The sequence below is a fragment of the Macadamia integrifolia genome, chromosome 11 (genome assembly GCF_013358625.1).
Source record: "Macadamia integrifolia cultivar HAES 741 chromosome 11, SCU_Mint_v3, whole genome shotgun sequence".
NCBI classification, from domain to species: domain Eukaryota; kingdom Viridiplantae; phylum Streptophyta; class Magnoliopsida; order Proteales; family Proteaceae; genus Macadamia; species Macadamia integrifolia.
The window spans coordinates 19314498-19338566 of NC_056567.1; the positions used below are offsets into that span (position 1 = coordinate 19314498).

The following is a 24069-nucleotide window of genomic DNA, read 5'->3' on the forward strand; positions in this document are numbered from 1 at the left end:
AGCGTGTACTACAAGCATGTAATTTTGCAAAATTGTTGATGGAAAAACAACAGAAGTCCATACCTTCGGTTTTCCAAACCAATTTGAAGGTTTGAATGTAGACAAACGCCTTAGCAAATCACCCCTTTCCCATGGTCTGCATGAAGGTTGCGATGACCCAAGAGCAGATCCACCAGCACTTGTGCTCAAGGAAGTCCATGGAGGGTGTGAGCCAACAAAAGATAGTGAACCAGCCTTCGAGCCTGGTCCATTACCCAACCAATCTATACTGCCAACATTTGCTGGAACAGCAGGTGAGGATGCCCCTGCAGAACTGGTAAATCAAGCAGGTAAGACACAGTTAACGTTATCAACAGGCAAATTATTTAACGGGTCTCAACTAACAGGAATATTCTGTCCTCCAATAAATGGGACTCTTTCAAACACTTTGGGGAATATATAGACTGAATTTCTAAGCCATTTCTCCAATCTTAAGTTTAAAGGTCAAAATAAAAAAACATTCCTACTTATCCGGCAGGGGGGGTGTATTAGGACATCCCTAGTCCAAACCTCCTATACATGGCAAAAGTTCCCATGCTCTTGCATATTCCTCATTATCATATTTAATTCTTTTCCTCACCAATTTCCATATTTTAAATAAGATGTTTATCAAAATTTTCCTCTTTCAAAAGATACTATAGATTTTCACACCCCTTTTGGCCTATCACTATAACATCAATTCATTCATTGAATGCACTGTTTCTATCTCCTACATCATATCTATTAAATCAAGCCATCATATCCAGGATTCCATGGGGAGGACTCGGGATAAATCTATCATACAACAAAATCCCAGCAATATTGTGGAGGGTAGGTAGGATGAATCTTAGGTTCAGAATTACACACCCCTGTACAAGATCACAAGTAACCCTAAGAACCCACAATTGAAGTAAAATATGAAAGTCAAAGTCAACCCTTCGGATGAAGTACAAATTCTTGTCAAAGGTGAGATGATGTCAGTTTAACAAAACCCCAAATTACTGCGATGATTCAATGACCAGATTTAACTCAAGGATCAAAACAGAAAAATATGGAACTTAGAAACCAGAATTTAGGAGAATTTTAATCACAGATGATCAAATGTTCTGATCAACCTAAATCTGTGGTTGACTCTCTAAGGGCGTCCTTTGAAACCCCCAAAAGATAGAAAGGATCTCCTGCACAGAATACCTGATTCAGAAAATCTCAAGATGAGCAAAAAGGCCCTAAAACCACTAACAGCATATAATCAGCAAAAGCAACAGAATATAACTCACCTCCCCTCCCCCCCCACCCCAAACCCCCACCCCACCCCACCCCCGACCCCCACCCAAAAAAAAAAAAAATCAGATTAAATAAAATCTCAGAAAGCACAACAGAATAATGATAACATTACTTACTTGAGAAGGAGAAAACCAGAATATAGATAGGAGAAAGTGGCCTATGGCTTCCCACCAACAAACCTGGATCAGAATCACACTGATCCCAAATATTTCCCACCTTTACTGAGTCTCACAACAGCTCCATCGAAGCAAAACAGTTGTTCCTTCCTTCATAAAATCATAGATAGCTCTTGGCTCTTACAACCATTAAATAAAACTGAGTTTCCTACTAAGAAACTGAAACATAATTGTAGTGCTATTAGGGAACTGACAATAAAAAGGTAAAAGAGGAACTCTCCACATTGGGAAGTCCAAAATATCTTAACGACTCACTAATAGCTAAAGAGAAAAAACTTAAACAATTAAATACCTAGGCCTGATTGGCAGAACATAAGAAAGGCACTTAAGGCATGTTTGTCTACAAGGCCATCAGGGCCCTTTTGCCTTTATGCTTCCTGGATTGAAAGCATTCATCCCCAAAAAATGTAAAAGTGACTCTTAAGGGAGGTACCGCAGTTGTAATAATGGTCTGCAATACATTAGTAGCGTCACAATAAGGGGAGGATTGTCCCTATTGTATTTTGGGTTAGTTTAGTTAGTCTTATCTTGAGTCTTAGTTAGTAGTTGAGTCTTAAGTTGAGTCTTATTTTATTGTTGAATAATGCATTATTGTAATAATGGGTTTTAGGGTTATATCCAAACGGACCCTTAAGCCCACTTTAGGGACTTATTTTATTATAAATATAGGACTCAGCTCATTATTGTACAGGTCCATATTTTCCCTAATTCTTCATGGTATCAGAGCAGGTCTGATCACCAAACCCTAGACCCGAAACCCTTCGCTCATTCCTCCTTCCTTCCTTCTTCTATCCATGTGCACAAGAACCAGCAAGCAGTCTTCATCAACCTGCGATCACACCAAGAACCAGAACCAGACCAATCATCAGCAGCCTGTGAGCCCAAGAACCAGAACTTGCGATCACACCAACTCCAACCTTCATCTGCCCAAGAATCAGCTCCTGTGCAGGCATCAAAACCCAGAACCAGAACCTGTGCAAATATCCAGAACCAGAATCAGCAAGAAACTGCAGACACCTTCTTCATTCAACTGTGCAAGCACCATCTTCCAGCCATCATCTGCGCAAGAGCCAACAAGAAACTTCACCTCCACAGCCTGCGCATCCCTCCATAACCCCTTGTCCTAATCCTAATCCAACTCCAACTCCAACTCCAACTCCAACTCCTAGCCCTAAAACCCATTATTACAATAATGCATAATTCAACAATTTCGTATCATAATTGTACCTCGACTCTTAGTAGAATTCCTACTAGGAGTTTGTTTATTTTCTTATAAATAGAACAGAGCAACACCACGATAGACTAAACCATGTCTATCGTGGTTCAGCAACTTCCTCCTCCTCTTCTTCTTGTCCTCTTGTCTTCAATCCTTCCTACTGACTGGTTTTTTTATCTATATTCTGTAACATGGTATCACAGCTACATCCATTACTAGTCTATATTCTCGATTCTGGTTTCGATAGTCTAAAACGTCTTTGATCGTGGTTTGCAGCAACCTATTCTGCCTAATATCTACTTCAGGCCCTAGTTAATGGCATGGTTCAAGGTTTCCACCGATACCGTCAAAATTTCATATTTCGACGGTATCCCTAGACTCCAATACCAAATACCATGTAACTTTTAAAAGCCACTAGTTTCAACCAGTATCGACCAAAATTCCCATATTTCAACTGAAATGTGACAAATTTTTAGTTGATCAATGGGTCAACCTTTATAAAACTTTCTTAAATGGGAAACCAAGCCTTCTTATTTCAAAATTTCGATCTTCTTTCCCTATTTCTTCTCTATGAAGTGCGAAACTTGGGAAAACACTCCAAATTTTTCCCTTGTGCCATCTAACTTCATTCTTAGCTTGGATCTTGCACATTCATAGCAAATCTACCTAAAGAAGTGAGCAAGAACCAAAAAGGTAAACCCCATCTTCCCCAAACCTTGGGTGCCATCCTTCGAGAACACCGATTCATTTGGATATAGTGGTGGGTATGGACAGTATGGTGGATCTTATACTTCATTTGGACAAGAAGGAAGTTCAGGTGGTGGGTCATCCTTTGTTGACAGTATCTTTGGGTATTCATCCAACCTTGTGTATCACATCCACATCCACATCCTCTCACTGTGACTGAGCCATTCGCGAGGCTGGGATACCTAGCACATGTTGATGATGCATCTTATAGATGGGCAGTGACGGATTATTAAAACAATTGGGCCCAAAATATGTCATAGGACTCCTATGTGGTGCATTCAAAGAAACGGCTACGACATCTGTAGTGGTATGCAGATCGTGGACTGGAACCGCCAAAACACTCTACTTGGAATTGAATTTTGAGTGTTGAGAGATAACTCATATTTATGTAATTTTATTATTTATTTTGGATCCTTTACATTATGTATCATGTACTTATGTAGATTGTAGACTACATATAATGTAGATTATATACTTATGTAGTATTGTTTCAGACTTTCAGCCAACAACTCAACGTACATTACCAAACTTTGGTTCACCCCACAAGTATGACTTTAGGTGTTTTTTCCATGAAACTAATTGTGAATATGTTAGAAATGTCTAAAATAGGAGGTACATAAAAAATAGGCAAAAAAAAAAACACATTTTGGGGAGTTAAAACCGAAGTTTCCACACAACCGGGAAAAATTCCTTGGTTTTCTCGAAATTACCCAAGTTTCGACCGAAATTTCGGTCTCCCCAAGGGTCGAAACCCAATACCTTGAACCTTGGTTAATGGTGATACGATGATAAACTAGGGTCCCTGGTCTACTACTCATATCTTGATTGTCATGGAGCAATTAATCAACTGAAATCACTTCCCTTGCAACAACACAGCTTGTGGGAGCTTCTGGATGTATCATGGAGATTTCATATTACTTTGTATCAAGCCATTGGATTAATCCAAGTTTTTAAGGGTTGATTAACCCTTCTCAAACCTAACTCGATGCAAGCTTTGGTGCTGCTCAGACTTACTGATTTTTGAAATTGTAGTTCTCCTTCACTGCCTGTGATATCCTGTTTTGTGGTTTTTTTTTTTTTCTCAGATCTGTTGGATCTGAAATTACTTTTAATCTGCACAGCAGATTTATCTGGGTCTTTGAGGTAGTATTATCCCTGCAGTACCTATCTTAACAACATGTATTGCTCAAAGAGTTCTGCTTTGAGTCGCTTGAAACCGTCCACATGGATGCGTGCAATCATTCCTTGGCCGTCCTTTCCATTTGACAAGAAAAGTATATATCATTGACCATAATGTATCTATCATCGGCGACATCTCCAGTTTCATCCTTCATTGGTGTAATGAACTGGGGTAACTGAAGAGAATGCTCATCATTGCTCTCATCCGAACGGTGACCCACACAAAGAGACAAATCTGCCTCATTGAGGACATTACTTGTAATACCCTAGAATTTGTAAGTAATGTTGACTGACTGGTTCAACACAAGAACCAAATTGATTTTGGTAGATTCGGCCAGCACTTTAAATGGTTCAAGAATTGTGGTTTAAGTCAATCGATTAAAGTTGAATGGGCTGAAAGGTTCAAGTTAAATGAATTAAGCTTCAATTTGATTCTGGTTCAGGTGGGATGATTCATATTTAAATGGTTCAGCTTGAACCAAAACAATATTGGTTTTTGGTATAGGCCATGCTAAATAGTTGATCAGACAGAATTATAGAGATATTTTTGGCAAGCTTGGAATATTATTCTAGCAGAAATCCTAGTGGAATTTAATGAATAATCATCGCCCAGCTCATATGATTAGAGGATTTAGCAGCCCATTCAGAATCTTAGATAGGTGGTTAGAATGTCATTTTACCTAATGGTGTTGACAATTCAGCCAGACCATTAGATTTGTCCTGAAATTAGAAAGTCCTCGTACTTATTGGCTGCTAAAAATTCTAAAAGGATTGGGTTTCTAAGAGGTTACCTCAACAGTACATCGAGATCTTCTACATATGACAGGAAAGCTTATAATTGGAATTTGGTTCTAAGAAGAAACTTTAAAGTAGAAGGAGAGGACATAAGAGAGGTTGTACAGGAGTAAGAACAGAAAAATAAAGAAAGTAGGAGAAAAGAATAGGCAAGGAAAGTGGGAGAGAAAATATAGGATTTGGACTCTTGTATTCATAAGCAGCCTCCTCACTCCATACGTGACTAATTTAGATAAAGGAGTTAAAGAAAAAGGGGGAAAGAAGGAAGAGATGACAGAAAATACGATAGGGAGAGAGGTGGAGAGGAAATAGGATAATTAGAGAAAGTGATGCTGTCTGATTTCGAGACAAGTGTAAGAGAAAATAAGAAAGCCAAGAAAGGGCCGGATGGTTAGAAGCAAATAAATAGGGAGGAAAAAGAGAGAGAGTGAGTCAACAGCAACCTATTAAGAAGGCCATAGAATAGAGGTTTGCTAATGCCGTAAGGAGAAAAGTGTGAGTTGGCTTTGCTGGAGTACATTACATTTGATTTAAAGACCGCCTACAGCAGATCCTTATACACTCTTGGGCAGCCTGTTGAGAGAGATCGAGCATCAAGACTTAAAAGTAAAGGAGAGTTCGAGAGTGAGGTTTACTGCCGTTCTTTGGTGATATTAAGAAGAAGAAAGGAAAGAGGAGACATCATTGCTGCAGCTGTTATAGTGCGTTGAAGTTCAGATAAAAAGCAAGGGATTACAGATAGGAGAAGAGGACCAGATCAAGGTTGAGGTACAAATTCTGACGCATTGTTTGCACTATGCCAATTCAGCAAGGGTTGTAGGTTAGTGCTTTGATGTTGCAATAATAAGAATTTGGTATAATTTTGGATCAGGTTTCTAGTGTTACATAATTTGATTTCAAAAATCAGAGATTTAATTTTTAATAAATATCATCAAATTAAAGTATTGATACCTAGGATGAAAGCTAGAGTGGGGGGGGGGGGGCCTTGAATACCAAAATCATGAGCGTCTGATCTGAGTTTTCTATCAAGGACAGATTATGTCCACCAATCCAAGAATGTTTATACCTTCAAGGGGGAATGGGAGTTTAACCAATGTAGGTTCTTGATGGGCAAGATACTGAGCTTGACTGTGTCTATATACTTATATAGGTGGCAGTTGATTTATCATGAACATTAACAGGATCATTGTTTTTGACAACGACAAGATGAGTGGAATTAATAGAACCTCTACATACTATTTTATATAAACCTGCTTTTATTTACTATTTATGAAATAATGCAATTTAAATGACGCGAATGCTAAGGAACATATATTGTTTTACTAATGACATGATGCATCGATTTTTTGAGGTGTATGAAACACAAATTTTTTTCATAATTATACTTGGATGAATTGTTACCCTTGGACTGCTAGCCTTACCAACAGGGGTTGATTGTTGGTGTCAGTTTAGAATGAAGGGTGGTGAGGCAGACCGCTACATAAGGACAAGTCTTCCCCTCCATAGGAACCTTGTACCGGACTACATAAGTCTCCCATTGACTTCCATCTCATTGGGCCAATCGGGTTGGGTCAGAGTGGGAAGACGGCGATGCGGACCACTACATAAGATAAGTGTTTCCCCTCCATAGGAACCTTGTATCAGACTACGTGAGCCAAAGCCACTTTCTTTCGTGTTCTTTATGTTATTGGTAGTTCATTTTGGGCAGACTTCACCAAATGATTGAAGACAATAGAAATGAATAGAGATCACACGTTTTTTGGTATTTTTACTACATGGTTTGAGTCTTTAATTAGCTTGATGGTTTTCAAATGTATCATTTTGAAGTATTCACGAACTGCACTTTAAATGTTGAAAGCTTTTGGTTTTTATTTTAGTACATGCTTTTAATCTATCTATATATAAATCATTTTGTTTCCTTTTCATTCACTAAGCTTTCCCAAGCTTACCCCATTCTAACCTCACAGATTACATTAAGCAAGAACCATGTCAGTGCGAGAAGTGAACTGAGATTGTTGATGGCTATGACCCACAAATTGAAGGAGAAATGTAGATTCAAACTTTGGTTTTGAGATAATTAGATCTATTGAACATTTTATTTTAAGTTGGAACAATTGTAGATGATTTTAGTTTTTTATTTTGATTTAATTAAGGATCTAGCCAATTGAGATGTAACTGAGATTACCTTCACTGTTGGTTGTGGTGCCACTAACACATTTGAATTAAGGAATTTGAGTTGGATAATGACTAACGGTCATGTAAGTCTTCTGTTGTGTATATTTGATACGATGATAAGGATTTGGGAATTAAGAGATAATGGTACACTGATCGGTTCACTATCTAAACCATTTTCGATCATGTGGTTTGGGGGCGTTACATTACTGATGGTCATATCTTGTGATAATTCTAAAACATAGCATTACAGCCAATCTTCTTTAGTACTTTGTAAGGGCCCATCCTCCTGGATGTAGCTTGTTGTCGGTGTCGGGTGAAAACCTATCCAGAGTGGTTCACACCATCACCATATCTCCAAATTTGAACTCGAAATAACAAACAATGACAATCCATTGGGGCCTTATATGTGTCAATGTAAGCTAGTGTGTACCTCAGTAATATGCCAAATAAATTTGTTCGCCTCAATGTTAAGACGTGCATGAAAAGGGAGGCGGAACCAAGTCAATCAGTCTCTTAGGTTGAACTCCGAGTATGATCTCGAATGGAGTACGATCCATAGTGCAGTTAACGGAGTTGTTCTACGCAAACTATGTTACGTCGAGTATGGATGTCTAGGTCAATCCATCACAAGGCAGCTGAAGAGATTACCGAAACTTTGATTGATGACCTCTATCTGGCCATCTGTCTCTGGATGGAAGGTTGTAGAGAATTGCAACTTTGTATTCATCTTCAACCACCATGTCTTCCAAAAATAGCTTATAAATTTAACATCTCGGTCCAAAACGATCAACTCTAGCAGCCCATATATACATAAAATCTCTTTGAAAAAGAGGGTCGAATGTGACTTGCATCTGAGGTTTTTCGATGTGACATGAAATTTGCCATCTTGGAAAACTAGTCAACCACCACAAATATAGTCATATTGTCACCCAAGTAGTGGGCAGACCAAGGCGTCAAGCACGAAGTCTATGCTGAAGTGAATCCATGGCGTGTGAGGAATGGGCAATGGGGAATATAAACCAGTATTTTGCTTCATTCCTTTTGCAAGTTGACACGCACAACACAGCTCGAGTACATGCTCATCCTCCCTTTGAAGCATGGTTTAAGAACTCGATATTATCTCGCTATTTGAAAATGGTGAGACGAGACGAAAGGCAATCTGTAAAAAGTGCAATATCTCGGTAGAAATCTCGACTCGTCTCGAGACCAAATCATATGGGGTATATACACAATTTCGACCCTCAACTCGACCCAACTCGACATAACTCGACATATCTCCCCTATTTCACCCTGTTGTGAAGAAAACGTGAACTTTTGGTGGATTTTCTTGTCATCTTTCTCCTCTACAATGTAGATTAACAACTTTAACACTTGGATATTGGAAATTATCACTTCATTATCAACCTTTGAAGACCATTTTCTTCTCAAGAGCAATTTTAAGTAAAAACAACTTCTCAAAACCATTTTTCATAGAAACATGGTCAATATTTGTTTGTTTTTATTGTGGAATAGCCTAGGGTGAAGGGCCCAAAGACTACTTATATAAGGTACGAAGTCAAATTACCATTTTGGGTTTTATTTTTAAAATATTGATGTATCCATTGTATTTAAAAGGCCTAAAATAGGATAAATGACAAGTTTCAGGAGCTACAAAGACTATATGGCCACCAAGACCAACCATCGAGTCGACTAGGAAAAAATACAAGATCTCGGCGAGATCTTGCCAGAATTCTCTTTTTTGGTTTAGCAAGATTAGGGTCAAGGTCCAAATCTTAAACCTTGCTTTGAAGATGTGGCCAATAGTAGTAGTCAGTTACCTAAAGAAGAGTTTATCACGTCCAAAATGTCCTCTCAATCCTCCTCCGCAATTCCTGTAAAAGATGTTGTCATAGAGTACACATGAAAAGAAAGTCACTATCAAGAAAAAATTTAGGATCTCCGTCTCCATGTTGCAATTTTTACTATATAATGGAGAAGTCTCAGTCAATAGGGTACTCAATCTTGAACAGATCAATATCCATGGCATGTGCTGAAAAAGGATGCAAGGTTAACACCTTTTTACTCAATGCATCAACCATGGTACTTCCTTTACTTGCCTTATATTCGAGAGCAAAAATAAATTCCCGCAGGTATGCCACCCACTTGGTGTGCCTCTGACTGTCTAATTTCTAAGAGTAGAGCTTCAATGATTCATATGGTAAACAAGATAAATTCTTTACCCATCAAGTAATGTTGCCAATGTTTCAACACTTGTACCACTACATACAATTCCATATCACAAGTAGAGTAATGCTTCTTGAAGTCATTCAATTTCTCACCATGGAAGGCTATAAGATGACTTCCCTGCATAAGAAAATCACCGAGGCCGATGTGAGAAGCATTTGTAGCCACCTCGAATACCCTATCAAAATCAGGAAGTTACATAATTGGTGCCTCTACCATTTGCCACTTGATAAGAGTGAAGGCTTTGGTGGCTACTGGTGTCCACTCAAATTTGCCCTCGCCTTTAAAGCATTTAGTGATAGGTGCCATAATGGTGCCAAAACCCCTATGAAGTGTGTATAGAAAGATGCTAAAATGTGATAATTGTGCACCTCAATTAGTGTCAACAAAGTAGACCAATTAACAATGCTTCAAACCTTCTCCTGATCAACTTCAACACCCATTGATGATACTATAAAACCAAAGACAATTACCCTAAGCAGCATTAAAGAGCACTTCTTCCGGTTTATGTAGAGTTTCTCAAACCATACTAGTCGCATTACATGTCGCAGATGGTCAAGGTGGTCAGACTTATCCTTGTTGTAAATCAAGATATCATAAAAGTAGACAATGAAGGGGTGTAGTACATGTGTAATCACCTCCAGAAAATTGCTAGGGGCGATGGAGAGTCCGAATGACATAGCCTTCCATTTATCTAAACCATCTTTTGTCTTTAATTACTGTTTTATTCCATTCATCGCCGAGACAGATGCGAATCTAGTGATATCCGCTCTTCAAATCAAACTTAGAGAAGATCCTTGTGTATGATTATACTGATGGCTCAAGTGTCGATACACATACGCCACACACTGTCCTACCGTCCTTTGGCGTGAGGGATCATACAACACATGGTTTCATGATCTCTTGAATGAAGCCCTTTTTGAGCAACTTATCCACTTGTCATTTCAACTCCACATGCTCCACAAGACTACAATGATAGGCAAGCAAGTTGGTAATACCAACATCTTAATTCTACTAGGCTCTCCTTTCCCAGCTTTCTTTCTTGCTTCTTCAAAGGCTTTAGTATGTGCTCATGGGCTCATACAACACACAGGCTCATGCTCTCTTGAATGAAGCCCTTTTTCAGCAACTCATCCGCTTGTCATTTCAACTCCACATGCTCTACAAGACTACAATGATAGGGAAGCAAGTTAGTAATGTTAAGTGCTAACAGCTTAATTCCACTAGGCTCTCCTCTCTCCAACTTTCTTTCTTGCTTCTTCAGAGGCTTTAGTATGTGCATCGGTATAACATCACAGTAGACTTCTTCATTGTAGGAACCCAATTTGAGTGGAACTGAATAACTTTGGTTCACTTCTAAAGTGTTTCCCTTTAGGGGAGAAACTATGTGGGTGTTTCTCTTTTCGAAGATTTCCTCTCTAGGTGAAGAGATGTGAAACTATGTTCAGACAATTGCCACTGTCCACTATCACTTGTGCTATTCTGGCTCTGTTGGCCATTCTGATGGAGGGCCAGTAGAAAAAGGGATGAAAGCCCTGAGAAAACTCAGAGTTGCTGGGGAGAAGAGAAAAGTCATAGAAGGGGGGAGGAAAGGAGGTCACACGCCTTGCACCATACCCGGCATCAAAACATTCAGTTAAATTCATTCTCAAAATCTATCTAATAACTTAGGTTACATGTCTTTATATAATAAACTGAAATTAGAATTTGCTTAATTAAAATCAAAAATTAAATTAGCAACTCCTAATTACTTCCTAAGTTCTAACTAATGAAATTAGAAATAGAATAAAACTCAAATTGGTAACTCCCTAATTGACTAACAGCTACCCAAAATAAAAGATTATATATCTTCCCAAATAAAATAACTCATTATTTCCTAAATAAAGTAAATCCTAAAATATCCTACTAATCCCAAAAATCCAATTGGATCCGGTTCATCTCGGTTGAGATTGCCCAAAGGGTCAACCTGGTTCGGCCTCAATTCTGCATCACATTCTATTATAGAAAGTACAATGGCGTCTCCATCTTCTCCTTGTGCTTTAGCAACCAACAACCACATTAATATCATAAGTTTGCATCACATCGTCGAACTCCTCAGTATCATTCGTAAGGGGAAGTCCATCATTAATTTCAACATTTTCCTCAATCTCAAAGGCAGCAACAATGGCATTTGTGCTTCGTGTATTCCACTACAGTCAAAGCACCTGTCAACTTGAAAGCCTGACTATTCCATCTACATTCTGAATGATTCATGATGTTGTAACCTGATCGAATCTATGTCATGGTCACTTTTCTAGATCCATTCCTCTCGCCATCATCGTGCCCAGCGCTCAGGACAAAATTTAGCAAACTATCTATATTTGTTGCAATTATAGGACTTTGTCTCGTTGTTTGTACTCATGGAAACTTTTCCTTTATCAAAAAATGTGGGAGTGTTGCTCAATCTACCTGTGTATAGAGGTGGCCGAATAGTAGCTGGTGATCTCTTGTAATCGGCTTGATTGCCATAAGGTCTGATGGGAGTCTTCAATAGTTCTCTACTACTAATGCCCTCTAATAGCAGTCTTGAAGGTCGTAGACATCATAGTTGTCAAGGCGTCGCTAAGGCATCACCTAGGCGACAGTTGCCTTGTTGCACTGCATGTCGCCTTATGTTTTGGCACTTACTTATGCCAAATATCATTTAAGTAAATGTTGTTACTTCATTTACTTAAGATATTATTCATAAATAAGCAAATACCCCTTATTTTAATCCAATAAAACTAGTTTAAAAATCAAATTCCAAAAGGATAAAATGTCAACTCCCCGTCCAAGAAAAAAAACTGGATTTTAATTATAGGGGCGATTTTCAACTTTTAAATGTTGAGGTTTTTCTCAATTATGAAAATTTAATAAATTATATCATGTTAAAACATTGCTAAAAACCAAAAGTCCGGTAAAATAATATTTTTTTTTGATATCTATGAAATTATTTTCATTCAGACGATTTTGACAGCATTCGCGTACCTAAAAATAAGTTTGACTAGAACATAATTTTGTCATTACAACTCAGATTTAAGTAATATTAGACTTGTTAGAAAGTGGTTTTATGTTATAAGTAATACAAAAAATCTCATGTAAAAAAAAAAAAAAAATTCATTTAACAAGTCAAACTTATTATAGAATAAGAGCATTTCTCTAAATATTGATTTTTTATAACTTAATATGACTTAATGTTAATTTTTTATGATTTGATATGGCTAAATGTCGATTTTTAATGACTAGATGTGGCTTAATCTTGATTTTTTATGATACAAGGTATATATAACTTACTAAATAATGTTAGAAAATATGAAAAATAAAAAATAACACTTGTTCACCTTATTCGCCTAAAGGCAGGCGCCTTCTCGCCTAAACGCTTAGACAACCCTCCACCGCCTTGGATCGCCTTGGCACCGTGACAACTATGGTAGACATTGATGCCCATTGCTCTTTTGACCTCTAGTCATAGCCAAAACTTGTATCATGGCATCAGATGTATATCATCTTTTTCAACTCTTGTCCATGAAAATAGGCCATCAAACTTATGTGTTTATTCAGCCACAGATAATGGACCCTGTCATAGAGTATTCAGCTAATCGTGTAGGCGAATAACAAAGGACTATGGAAAATACTTGTCTTCTAAATCATCTTTCATGTCATGCCAAATAGTAGCGGGCTTGCCTCTACCTTGGTTCATCTGTTCGTGTAGTCTCCACCATTCTCTGGTTGATCCAATGAGCTTAGTCTCGATCAACTTGATCTTTCTAGCTTAAGCTAGGGGCAGACCTAAAATGACTCTAGGTGAAGTAATGAGGAAAGACATGCATAGTTTAGGTCTTTAATCAAGTATGACCTCAAATAGAGTTGTTTGAAGGGCAAGGATCCATGTAATAAGTTTAGGTCTTGAATCAAGCATGACCTCAAATAGAGTTGTTTGGAGGGCAAAGATCCATGTAGCTGGACCCCGTTAGGTGGGATATTGCTGAGTTGTTGTTGTGTTCTTTTCTTTTGAATATTATTTTTAATAACTCGTCTTTGCTCAGTTCCATGCAACCGACCCCAATTTAGTTGGGATAAGGCTGAGTTTTCTGTTTAGTTGTTGTTATTTGTAAACATATATTCAAATAAGGAACTACAACCATCACATAGAGCTCCAGATTAATTAAGTTTAATGATTTCAATAAAGAATTTTTTGAGGCAAACCATGGATCAATAGATTTTTCATTAAATGCTTGAACTTAACAGTTCCCAAAATAATACCTTATCAAGGATAAAACCACATAAAAAACACAGCAACTGAACTGAATTAACCAGCCAGGAGCTGTAGGGAAAGAAGAAGAAAATGCACAAACATTAAGACGTTGTCAATTAAACAACTTTGTTCCCAATAGGATGGAAATCCAGAACTAGGATAAAGGAAACTAACCGAACACAACATTTTTAAAAACCAACTAAATACTTTCACTTGTACAGAATTTGAACACTACAGCTCAAAAGGGAAAGCAGGAAGAGGCACCGTAACCTACCAACCACCTAGCTTCCGGGGGGATACAGAAAATTCATTGATTCAAACTCGATTTCAACAAAATCCACAAGTATACAACATTCCCTTGATTTCCTTCCTAATTAACCCAAGCAGAAGTCAACTTTAAGAGCAAAACGCGAGAAAAACTTCCATACAATAAAAAAAATTCAGCTACGATAACAGAAAGCTGAAGAAATCCCCACAGAAGCCATGAACTTTTCAACATAGGTCGATAACTTCAGTTATTGAGCATACCCTAACAAGAGTCTAAGAGTAAGAAATCAAAACAGAACGGTAAAATGTCTATAAAATATGATTACAAACGGTACCTCGCTGCAGGTGTCTGCGGAGGCGAAGAAGACCTAGCTAAAAGTAAGGGATCCATGGTTCCCCCTGAGCTTCGTACTTCTTCCCTCATATTTGCACTCTCTCTCGCTCCCTCTCGCTCCTCCTCCTCGAAACAAGAAATCACCTGTTTCTATCCTCCTCGGCTCCCTTTTTATTATAATCTAAACAAATAGCTTCCTCTAACGCCTAAAATACGCATGGCGCGTAGTGTGCGTCACTAATCACAACAAGGTTTGAGGAATCGAATCGGATCGGATCGGATCGGATCGGATCGGCTTGAATTGATTAGATTGAATCGATAACGGCTTTGACTGCTCCCGATTCTTAATCGATGTGGACCATCGATTGAGATGGAGGGTAAATCAGTAAAAAAAATCTTTTATCCAAACTCAGGGTATTTTTATTCAATTGTATCAAATCAGTATCAATCTCGACCGATTCCAACCTCAATTCCGTCTTCTCAAACCTTGACCGGACCAGCCTTTAGGAATTCTTTGTCTTGGGTCTATTAAAATAAACGAAAGCGTAAAACCTCAACGAAATTTGTTCCATTCCAAGACAATACATACGCCAAAGTCCAAACGCAGTGGGCCTGCTATATAATTACGTAAAGCGGTAGGTGGACTAACTGAATTTGGAGCCTGGTCCACGTTTGGCTGCTCTTTACAACTTTATTCTACTTGAAAGCAAGAGGGGTGGTGAGCGGAGGAGACTCGAGGGGAGGTAAAAACTTCTTGTAACCATGTATGTTGATAAATGTATATCTACTAGGGTGTAAGTCTAGCCTTGACAGCCTGAACCTATCTTGGTATGCTCTGAACCTAAACCATGTCTAACCCTATCATAAGGGTTAACTGATCCAGCCCGACCCAATCCAGATTAGGATTGGGCTGGGTCTGGGTTGAGACCTAGGTCCAATTGGGCCTAATTTTAACCATGATCTATTATTGTGTTTAGTAATAGTGTTTTACTTCCCCTAAGCTCACATCATGTGTTGCAAAAGCCACATAATGTGTTATACAAGCTATTTGTTTGACTTCAACTCACATTATTTGTTACACAAACCATGTACCCTTACCTATTGAGGTAAGACAATCAAATGGCCAAACTATTTCCCCTTTTTTTCTTTATATACATTGTCTTTGTGTATCATATAATGTATGTCATATATAATGTATTGACATGAACTTTAGATATAGTAGCAATCATGAAGAATTGGGCCAAAATTTGGCCTGTCCAATTTCTATGTGATGTGGTGATGGCAATCAATTAAAAGGTCTATCTTATAACCAAATTGACAACATTGTTTGTTGCAAATTTATGGATTTTGGGGTGGACAAGGGTTGACCATAGTCTCAAAATCTTCCCACCCCCTTTGGTACGTATAGGCTTCATATTTGTAACCCTTTGTGAAAGAAAAAAAAGACGAGTCAAGGTCAACCCGGCCCAACCCTGAGCCCGATAGGGTTGGGCACTTGGGCCTATGCGTGAAACCGACAGAATTGGGTTGGACCTAGTTGAGTTTTGGGTACCCCTAAGGTTTGGGTTGGGGTTTTAAGAAACTCAGCCCTGTTTTATCTACCATGGTAATTATTTCCTCAAAAACGATTCAATTGTATGGTAAATTTACAATTTTCCTTTTGGTAGAAGGCAAATCTCAATCAGATATCTAGGAAATTATATGAACTGCTCGTGTTAAATTTCAGTTTCAAATTTAATAATATAATAATATTAATAATAATAAGGAAATTTTTCTTGTACCACTCCTAAATTTTAAATTTATATAGTGTAACCTTTTCGTTTTCTACTAACATCCACCATACCCCTGATGCATAACATCACTAGTTTAGAACTAGAAAAAAGACCTCTTTAACCTTAGGACTTAGGGCTTCTCTATTCTCCTAGCAAACCCTTCCATGGCTACAAAACTCAGTTCAAGCCTCAGCCCAGTTGTTTGCGATCTTTGCCCTCCCCAACTGTTGTTGAGTGCCGCTAGTCCTAACACCTGTAACTGCCTCTAGGTCCTTGCACTCAATGCACTTACACTTCTTGTTGAAGAGTTGAACATTAGAATCTTCCAAGCGTTTAACCAATCCAAAAATGCCTTGTAGCAACTATATAACAACCTATTACATCTGCTTGTATGAGTGATGAAATCTTCCACCATGGAAGGGGTTGTGGCTTCTTGTGATTCATCAATAGCCTCGTGGCCATCAGTTTCAGCCAAGTGTGAAACCAAGGCAGCATTGATGTGGGCTTCATCTTGGTTTATGGTTGAAGAGTATTACAAGCAGCTTCGTTTTCTTGCTCAAGCAAGGTTGCCACCTTTCTTGTCATGGGCTTCAAAATAAGCTTTCTTTTGAGCGACTGAACCAATATTAATTGGACTTATTCCCATATAGAATGACATTTAGTGACCTTTCAAATGGCGTAAAGACTGAAGAAAGAACAGATTTGTGTTTCGTTGGTGGTAATAATCGATTCTAAGTTCGACCTAATAAGTACATGAATACGAAGAAAGAAAAACATTAGAGAACAAAATGAAGGTTTTTCATTAATTCTAGCGAAAGCGAGCTTCTTATATGCATTTCTTAGCAACGATGCAGAGCATTCCTTCTTCAAACCCAAAACAACGTAAAAATCAGTGCTTTTCTCTTCTCATCATTGAACAACCATGGAAGAGTTTGCTAAGAACAGAGAAACACTAATTGGTTTGGGGGTTTACGATAAAAGGTAAAACAATAAGTTTACCCTTCTTCAAGGGTAAGGGTAAACTTTCATTAGAAAATAGTAACCACATCCCATCATCGCTTAACACTTTCATCTAACATGGTGGATTTAAGAGTAATTTCACATTCAAAATGGGGGTGTATGCGATATTATTACAAAACAAGAGAGTTACATCACACAAATTTTAAATTTAAGGGTGTTATGAGAAAATTTTCCTAATAATAATGTAAAAAAAGAAATTGGTTAGCTAGGCTGCGTGGAGTTTGCATTTAGACACAATAAGGGTAAAATGACCGCCTTACCCCTGTGAAATGAAAAATTCCACTCTTGTTCGATGTCCCCAAGCTGGTGTTGGGGCCACATAACACGGTAGCGATCTCCCTCCTTTTTTTTTTTTTTGTAGACAGGAGGGGTATTCGACTTTAGGCCGACTAAATCCCCCTGGGCTCGTACATGACCCCCGCGCCACATATGAACCATGAGCTTCTGGGCCATAGCAAACCTCAAGCGAGTGGCCCCAATAAATTATGCAGCGACGAAGTTTTGATCACAAGACCTCACTTCCTGAGGCAGAGTATTTTTTTATAGTATTTTAGCTTTCTATGTAATGACATATCCTCTCATGTATCCTTCATCTTCTCGTAGCCCATGCATCCTCTTTATACTCTAAGATTGTTTTTTAATAGTTTATTATTTTTCACTATCAACTCTCCTTGTAATGGAATTTGACATATAAGCAAGGAGTTTGCAAGTTCACCTATCCAAAAAATTCCATCGCATTTGAACTATTATACGATACAACAAGTGGATACGGTTGCAATTCACTTTGTCACCAAAGTAATAAATGTTAGATCGATATAGCAATCCATAAGGGGGTGAATTGGATAATGCAAATTAAAAATGTCGATGGAAAATTTAGACCCAAATTATGAACAATTATTGCAAGTGAAAGTGCATATACACAACATGGATAAGATGAAGGAGATAACATATTGACACATCCACTACCAAGTGCTCCTCACACTAATTTCTCTATTAATAATTACTTTCCAAATGTAGTGATTAAACTTTCTCACAATTGTTTTCTGGTTGCATTACTTAGAACCTTACAAAAATAGAAGTTCCATAATCTCCAACTACAATTATTTTGAGATTAAAATCAAGGCACAAGCACAACACCAACTACGGGTGTCAGTACCAACCCCGCATTGATTCAACTGACTGAGCCCGATCGTATAAAGATTTGTCGGTCTACATCGATTATTAAACATGTTAGGCTTAGACCCGGCCCATTTATAAATAGGTAGTATATGGTGCAAAGGTTAAGCTCAATCGGTCCAACCCGTTTACAAGCCTAACTCAACCCGACATGTTTAGCCTGATCGTTCATATGTATATCGTGATTTTCTTTTTTCTTTTTAATAGAATAGCGTTTATATTGATATTTTTATCAATTATTCATTGTAATTAAGTATAATATATTTTCTAAATTGTTGATGATTTAATAAAATGTATTATAGTTACTTAAATCTAAGATAATTAAAGACCTATTAGGATCCATTTAAGGTTTTTTTTTGTATATTATTCTGATTAAGGCCTGATTAGGAGAAATCCGATTAAAGCCCATAACCCAATCGAGCATGCCCCGAGACCAACCGAGACAAAGTCATTCCTTAAATAGATAGGTCACAATCCAAAGATATATAGGCCCAGCCAGACTGATTGACACCCCTAGCACAAACTATGAAAAAACTAATCTTTGCATAAAATGGAATTTTTTATATTCTTATAAAAAGATCACAGACAAGCCATTATAGCTAGTATTATCAATTGTTATAAAAATTTATTTTGATATCCATCAACATATTGTCAATCGTTTTATGAATATGTGCACGTATGAGTGAAGCAAAACAATTATTCATCCATGGGTTGCCCAGATGGTTAGGGCGAATTGGGAATTATGTGGATAGACGTACGGTCTCAGATTTGATTCCCCATCTATACATATGTGATTTAAGTGGAGACCGTGACAGTGGGTTGCTGCGCTAGTCTCCCTGAGGATCAATCTAGGTGAGTGTAAGCTAGCCCGAAAACCTTGGTTAACAAAAAAATAGAGTGAAACAAAACAATAGATCTTAGCTTTTTTCATTTGGCACAAAAATTTATGATTTTATCAATATAATATGTTCTATAAATAATATAATCATAACTTGTTATGGAATTTCGCATATCTGTTGATGAAATTCCACACATCTGTAGTTAAAAAAAAAAAAGTTATTTATTCCTCACAATCAATGCTATAACCATATCACACACATAAATATCTATGCCACATTTTTGTTGTCACATTCAATATGACATATCACATGCTTGTTTAAATTTGTGGTCTTATTTTTACTAATATCAACAAGTAAAAATCGTTTTAATTTTGTGACCCGACACATATTTATTTATATTATTTTTCACATTATTATCGAGCATTTATGTTTTCATTTTGTAACATGTGACATGTTTATTTTGTGGCTTATGAAATTATTAGATAGTACTATTGTTATTTGGTATATTAGATTAATGGCTAATTTTGTGGATGATCATCTGAATGAGTCACTTTGTAGTCTTTGGCTTGACCGCACCTATCACGATGCATTGTATGTTTACATGTGCATTGTTGGACTGTGATGTATTTGAGAGTTGCAAGTCAAAATGGGTCAAACTATGGGAGACATAATATAAGTTTCTTGATAGTCGATACACATAAGGTATGTGGAATCAATCCATGAAAGACCTCGTATACTTTGAGTATTGATCTTATTGTTTCATTGACCCATCGGTTGGTTGCCCAGATAGTTAAGGCGAATGGGGGAATATGTGGATAAACACACAATCTTAGGTTCGATTCGCCATATGTGTATCTACGATTTAAGTGGAGACCATGGTGGTGGGTTACTGCGCTAGTCTCCTTGAGGACTAGTCAAGGTGTGTGTAAGCAGGCCCATACACCTTAGTTAACTAAAAAAAAAAAACTAATGTTCCATTGCCAATGACTTGACAATTACAAAAGTATTCGCGTACCTTCAAACTGCTATTTTGAAAAGATTTATCATCAAAATGATATAGTAATTTATTTATTTATTTATTAATGTAAAAAATATATATATATTTTTTATTTTTAGAAAATCAATTTTTATTTGTTTTTTAAAATAGACAACTTTGTATTTTTATTTCCTATTATCTATTCAGAGGCATTTTAGTAATCGTTAAGGTAAACCTAAAGAGCATTATGAATATGGACATTAGGTGCTTATATCTCACTTGAGGTTGGACTTTATAGCTACTTGTCTCGACACCCCAAAGATATAAATATCTCAGGGTCACATAGACAAAGGGTATTAGAAGCTTAAAATATCAAGTTTATATTATACCTTCCCAATTGAGCTGAGCACCCTTATTGCTTATGAGATAGCTAGAAAAATTATAATGATTTCATCATGATGCGATTATCTATAATAATCCTTTCCTACTAGTTTAGAAAGATGTAAAATCGTTTTCTACAACTCTTTTAATAAAGACAGACTTAAAATTTCCAAAAAGTACATAAATTTTAGGGTAATTTACAACGCCACCCCCTGGAGAATGCCAATATTATAGGGACACCCCCTCTCTTTCACCAAATTGGACTCGGACCCCCTGCCGTCAGTCAGTGTTACAAAATGCTTTGAAATGACGTTTTTGCCCTTATGAGTAAAACACTGGTAAGTTACCCATTTTCATTATCCCAAAATACCCCTCTTTACTTTTTTACCATTTCATTCTCCTTCTCTCCTCTACCAAAGGTTCAGATGAGTTCCAGCCAAGATAAACAGGACAGTCGCCGGCGAGTTTTGCCGTGCTAAGGTTCTCTCTCTCTCTCTCTCTCTCTCTCTCTCTGTTTTTCCACCAGGTTCGGCTGAAGTTTTTTTTTTTCTATGTTTTTTCTCTGTGCTTCGTCCCGGTTCAGCTGAAAGTAGAGCTGAGTTTCTTTTCTTTCTCTGATTTTTCTCCTTTTTTTTTTTCCTGATGTTTCTCTGTTCCGCTCTTCTAGCCTTTTGAAGAATTGAAAGTACTCTTCGTCCCCTCCAACTAGTTCAATCCATGCTCTAAGGGCTGCTTGTCTCCATACTTTATTGATTCACTGCTCAAAGTTAGGTTGTGAGTTAGGTTTTCTTCTTCAATCGATTTTGGGAATAAAATCTTTAAGGGCAATTTCGGCACTCCCCTATTTTTAAGGGTAAAATGGTATTTTAAAAAAATATGAACTGCTGATATCAACATTCTTGGTATATTCTGTAATGTTGACTGAAGGCAGGGGTCCGAGTCCAATTTGGTGAAAGAGAGGGGGTGTCCTTATAATATTAGCATTCTCCAGGGGGTGGCGTTGTAAATTACCCTAAATTTTATTATGCTTTTGTTAAACAATTTAAGACCTCTGGAGTTTTTTTTTTTTTTTTTCCTTCTTCTAAAAATACAAGCGTGATGGCTCTAGTGAACTCGTGTCCTAGGTCATTCCATTTAGTGTTCATGTTCTTTGGATTATTTATTTTATTTTGTAAATAAATTATATATTATTCTTTGAATTATTCTTTTAATGTTTGGATATACTCAATTATAATGTTTTGTTTGTTCTCAATGGATGATAACTACTATGATGGTTACTGGATTTATTTTGTTGATGATCAATCAAGTGAGTCACTTTGTGGTCATTGGCTTGACCACGATATCATGATGCATTACATGCTTTACGTCTGTATTATTGAATATGATGGGTTTGAGATGTGCAAGTCAAAATTGTTGAGACTACGAGAGACATAAGGATTAATCTTTTAATGGTTAATATATATAAGGTTTGTAAAATCTATCCATAAAAAGGATCTCGTGTATGTAACTTACGATTTTATTAAATAATGTTCAATTTTTAGTAAATTAACAACTACAGAAGTGTACACATACTTATAAATTGTCATTTAAAAAAGTTTATTATCAAAATAATTTAGTAAACAATAGTTTTTATTTATTAGTGTAAAAAAGATTATTTATTTTCTATTTTTGCAAAACTAAAATCTGATTTATTTTATTTTTTAAATAATGTTCCCTATTTCCTATTTAGGGGCATTTTAGTAATTATAAAGGTAGCCCCAAGGGGCATTTTGAATATGTACATTAGGTGCTAGCATCTTACTTGATGTTGGATTTTATGGTTGATTATCTCCAACCTAGAGATCTAAATATCTCATGGTCACACAAGCAAAGGAAATTAGAAATTTAAAATATCAGATTTGTAGTATACCTGCCAAAATGGGTTGAGCATCCTTATTACTCGTGAGATCTTTGAAAATTCTAGTGGCTTCATCATGTTGCGATCATCTGTAATCATTTTCTACAAAGAATTCAACAATATCTACAATTTTTTTTCTACAACTCTTTCAATCATGATGAACTTAAATCTCCAAAAGTAATATTAATTTCATTATGTTTTTTGTTAAACAATCATTCATATATCAACTCTATTTTAGGACATTGTTCTTCTTGAGTTCAAATAAAATGGTTCCTATCGGATTTTTTTTTCATGACAAATTCAACCCCATACTTCATATATTATGTCCTAGACCTACCATCATTGAATTTCAATTGATCCAATTCCTATTCCATCATGCATAAGGTTTTAAAAGATGGGATTTGTCTCTACTAATTCCTATCTAAATAACCCTAGAATCGCCCATCGAATCCAAAAAATAGCAAATCTGGGTTTTTTTTTTTTGGTATGAATTGGTTAGATCCAAGATTAGTCACAACCAATTCCTATTTGAATCAATCAATTTATATATTCGATTCCTGATTCTTAAAACTAGAAACCATGCATAAGTTCTCTTCCTTTACTTCTTAGACGAGAGAAATGGTTGTGTCACCATCTTTGTTAGATGGTTGGGTAGTTACATTTCAACAACATTGATTTCATCATCCAACGTACATTTTGGAAGAACAATGAAAAATAACAATCACCCTAAATAGGCATCTAAATATAAATTATAATAGTTATCGGTCTGGTTCAATTCTCACTGGTTATTTTGGTTTTCGAACCGTCTGTTTACTCAGACCAATACCTAACCGAACTGATTATTTAAAAACCTTCAAGCTTAAAATCAAAACAACCCAATAAACTAATGGATGGAGCAATTATGATTTTTAATAAGTTGATTATGATCCCATTTTTTGTTACGGTCTCAAATTGACACCCCTTATTGAGTTATATGGGAAGGTAGGCTATGGATGATTAGTCCATTCACATTACCGGTATCAAAGTTTAGTAAGAACTAAGAACTGACCAGTTTGGTCGAAAATGATCAGTCAACCCAAATCAATCCAAATCATTACTGGTTTTGTTTCATTTTAGATTTTTAGGTATTATGAATTTGGTAGAGATGAAACCAAATTGAACCGATTGAATGCACTGACCAAAACCAAAAAGCAAATTGAACCATATAATAAAACCAAGATTGGACTGATAGTCACCCAATGAAAAACCGAAAATCCAATAAACACATTTTTACTTTATTGATTGCCTTTGCGTTTACATGTAAAACGAAAATCGGAGTAAA

The 24069-nt window shown here is 36.8% G+C and overlaps 1 protein-coding gene across 4 annotated transcripts in view; it reads right to left on the minus strand.

The window, feature by feature from the left end:
• The window catches only part of LOC122093782, a 50428-nt gene extending 35586 nt beyond the window's left edge, over positions 1-14842 (minus strand). For all 4 annotated transcript variants that reach the window (XM_042664262.1, XM_042664260.1, XM_042664259.1 and 1 more), the window contains exons 1-2: positions 14689-14842; positions 64-313 (exon numbers count right to left, since the gene is read on the minus strand). In XM_042664262.1, the coding sequence (XP_042520196.1) occupies positions 64-313; positions 14689-14777 (339 nt within the window). In that variant the 5' untranslated portion in view covers positions 14778-14842. The remainder of the gene's footprint in view (positions 1-63; positions 314-14688) is intronic.
• Between the last annotated feature and the right edge of the window lie 9227 nt (positions 14843-24069).